The 3,248-nt window shown below is 44.0% G+C and overlaps 1 protein-coding gene across 1 annotated transcript; it reads left to right on the top strand.

The window, feature by feature from the left end:
- The first annotated feature begins 1,568 nt into the window (after positions 1–1,568).
- LOC141595426 (uncharacterized) lies at positions 1,569–2,417 on the top strand. Its single transcript, XM_074415390.1, has one exon. It carries the CDS (start codon positions 1,569–1,571, stop codon positions 2,415–2,417), a length of 849 nt encoding a protein of 282 aa, XP_074271491.1.
- The last annotated feature ends 831 nt before the right edge of the window (positions 2,418–3,248 follow it).

Below are 3,248 nucleotides of genomic sequence, written 5' to 3'. Positions count from 1 at the left end.
GGGGTCTTACATTTTCTCCGAAGCTTTTTCCTTTTTTTCTAGGGCATCATCTACGTTTTTCGTGGAGATTTCCATCGTACTCTTTATTTCTTAAACAATTTCAAGAGAGGAGGAAGTGTAATTACGAAGTATGAGCAAATCATCGACCGGGAAGGAAATTATGGGGTCCTCAGATGAGTTTGTATGGGATGTTGGTGATGAAACGAATGAAACAAAACAGGCTGAGTTTATGGTGGTGGGGAGAATATGGTCGATGAAGACAATCAACGTCAAGGCTGCGATTGATACTATGATCAAGCTATGGAATACGAAAGGTACGGTTATTGGCAATATCATTGATCTTAAGAATAAGATTTTTGTTTTTAAGTTTGCGGATGAACATGACAAAGCCAGGGTTATCGAAGGGCAACCCTGGCACTTTGATAAGTTTATTTGGTGTTTGAATGATCCACTTTGTGATGGCAAACTCATTGATACTCCCATATTCCATGTCCCGTTATGGGCTCGAGTCTATGACTTGCCAATTAGGGGACGTTCAAATGAGGAAAATGTGAGACGTATTGGAGCACAATTAGGAGAGTATGTGGGAAGGGATGAAGCGCCTTTGCCAGAAATAGAAAGGGCAATACGAGTCCATATTTTACACGATGTTAGAAAACCACTGAAGGATGCTGTGCAGGTTAGAATGATTAATGAGAAACTGGTGGATTTCGAGGTAAAGTACGAATGATTGCCTACTTTTTGTTATGGGTGCGGAGTGTTGGGTCATGGAGAGAAGGATTGTGATGAAGGACCGTACGAAGAAGGGGATTTGCAATACAGTGAGAAGTTAAGGGCATCCCCATGGCGAGTGGTGAAGACGATAGCAGAGGAGAGCTATAAGAAGGCTAAATCTTTGTCCCAAGTGTTTGACAATGAGTATAAGGAGAGGGAGCAAGAATACATCTCAAGCATGATAATGAAACTTCAGAATATATCGCTTACACACCGAAGAAGCAAGGGACAAGAGACATGTATGGGAAGAGACAAGGAGGAAGGAGAGGTTACCAGGCCACTACAAACGGAGGGGGCACAAACAGAAGGAGGAGAGAGTGGAAATGCGATGGAGGAGATTGGGGATAGTGTGTCTGTTAACAGGGAGAAGGGTGGTGAGCTCGAGGCGAAGCAGGGAGGGGAGAATGCTGTATAGAGGGAGAATGAGGAGGTTGGGGGGAGTGCAACTATGAAAGAAGGCGAAATGGGGCATGCTGGCGGGAATAGGGAGGTAAAAAAGTGGAAGAAAATAGATAGGGAAGTTGTTGTGATAGACAGAGAAGGAATATGGAGATGGTAGGGAGGAATGGAGATAGGGTGGGGGAGAAAAGAGGCAGAGTGGAAGAGGTGCAGACTGTGGAGGGGTCGAGTAACAAAAATAGGAAAATCATGGATGTGTGTTCATCCGAGGCGGTGGTTGAGGGCGCTCAACCCCGCCGGGCCCAATGAATCTTCTTAGCCTTAACTGTAGGGGGCTGGGCAACCTCGATGCAGTAGGCAGCCTCCGTAATTTATTACGGAGGGAGGCCCCCGCTATGGTTTTTCTCTCCGAAACCAAACTTAGCGATGAAGAATTTAGGAGAGTGCGAGCTTGTTTAGATGAGTATGATGGCATGGAGGTGGATAGTGCGGGGAGGTCGGGTGGATTAGCTTTTATGTGGAAAAAACATATCAAATGTACTTTTCGTTCGGCTTCATTGCATCATATGGATTTCGAAATCCACAGCGACAATGGAGATTGGAGAGCTACTGGATTTTATGGGTGGCCATCGGTTGGGGATAGAGTTCTTTCTTGGGAATTGTTGCGTGAGCTAGGCACACAAAGTATGGTCCCTTGGGTGTGCATAGGGGATTTTAATGAGATACTTTTTGCGACTGAAATGAAGGGAGGCTCTAGGCCACAATGGCAGATGAACAACTTTCGCGAAGCTGTAGAGGATTGTGGGTTAAGGGACGTGGATTTTGAGGGATATGCATACACTTACGATAATGGGCAGGAAGAGCAAGCTAATCGGCAGTGTCGTCTTGATAGAGCCTTATGTAACGAACCCTTGCTGGAATTGTTCCCGCGGGCAAAAATGCAAAACCTTACACGGGAATGGTCGGACCACTCTCCCATAATGCTTAGACTTAATAGAAGAGAGATGGGTGAGAAGAACTTTCATAAAACATTTAGGTTTGAGCAAATATGGGTGGGTGAAAAAGGGTGTGAAGAGACTGTGAGGAATGCGTGGGTGGACGGGGGTGAGGATTTGGTGGCTTCGTTACGGTCATGCGCAGATTTACTACAAAAGTGGAATGGGAATAGCATCGGGAAAATTGTGAAAGACCTTAACAAGAAGCGGAGGAGACTTGAGCAGTTGAACGTGGGAAGGAGGAGTTGAGATGAGGTTCAGGAAAGGAATCAAGTGATTAAAGACATTGCAAGTCTGTTAAATCAGGAGGAAATTTTTTGGCGATAACGGTCGAGGGCTTTATGGCTTAAGGAGGGAGATAGTAATACCAAATTTTTCCATAGTAAGGCTGGGCAGCGGAAGAAACAGAATCATATTGCTATGCTCATTGATAAGGATGGACGAGAACAGGTGGGTATTGAGGATACCACGGGGGCGGCGAAAAATTACTTTGAGGACCTCTTTGCTTCTGGTCAACCGATGCAATTTGAAGAATTACTGGATGGTATTGACGGGAGAGTGACGGAGGAGATGAATGCTTTGCTTCGTTGTGATTATACAGAGGAGGAAGTGGTTGAGGCGCTTAATCAAATGAACCCGTTGAAAGCCCCAGGACCCAATGGTATGAACGGTTTATTTTACCAGACTTACTGGCACATAGTTGGGTCTTCTGTGGTAAGAACCGTCCTTAGTATATTGCGTGGAGCACCTTTACCAGAGGGTATAAATATGACCCATATCGTCCTTATCCCGAAGAAAAAAGCCCCGGACAAGATGAGTGATTTCCGCCCTATTAGTTTGAAGGAAATGTAGATCTATATACATATTAACATACTCATATATGTCTTAATTAATTTGTCATAAAATTAAATACGGATTTTATGCATGCAAACAATATGAAAAATAGAGGAGAAATCATGTTCTTACATTGGTGATTTCGGTTTTATTGGGCACAAAAGAAATCTCCTTTTCTTTTGTTCTTGAGCTTTCCTAAGATGGAAGAACAAAATCCAAATATAGGATCTCTCCTTAGGATTAATA

This window comes from Silene latifolia, chromosome 8, assembly GCF_048544455.1.
Source record: "Silene latifolia isolate original U9 population chromosome 8, ASM4854445v1, whole genome shotgun sequence".
Lineage (NCBI taxonomy): Eukaryota > Viridiplantae > Streptophyta > Magnoliopsida > Caryophyllales > Caryophyllaceae > Silene > Silene latifolia.
This window is presented reverse-complemented; position numbering and strand designations above follow the sequence as displayed.

What these genes read in the sequence shown, in the direction of transcription:
- LOC141595426 (XM_074415390.1), top strand. Translation starts at nt 1,569, where the DNA reads ATGGTTTTTCTCTCCGAAACCAAACTTAGCGATGAAGAATTTAGGAGA.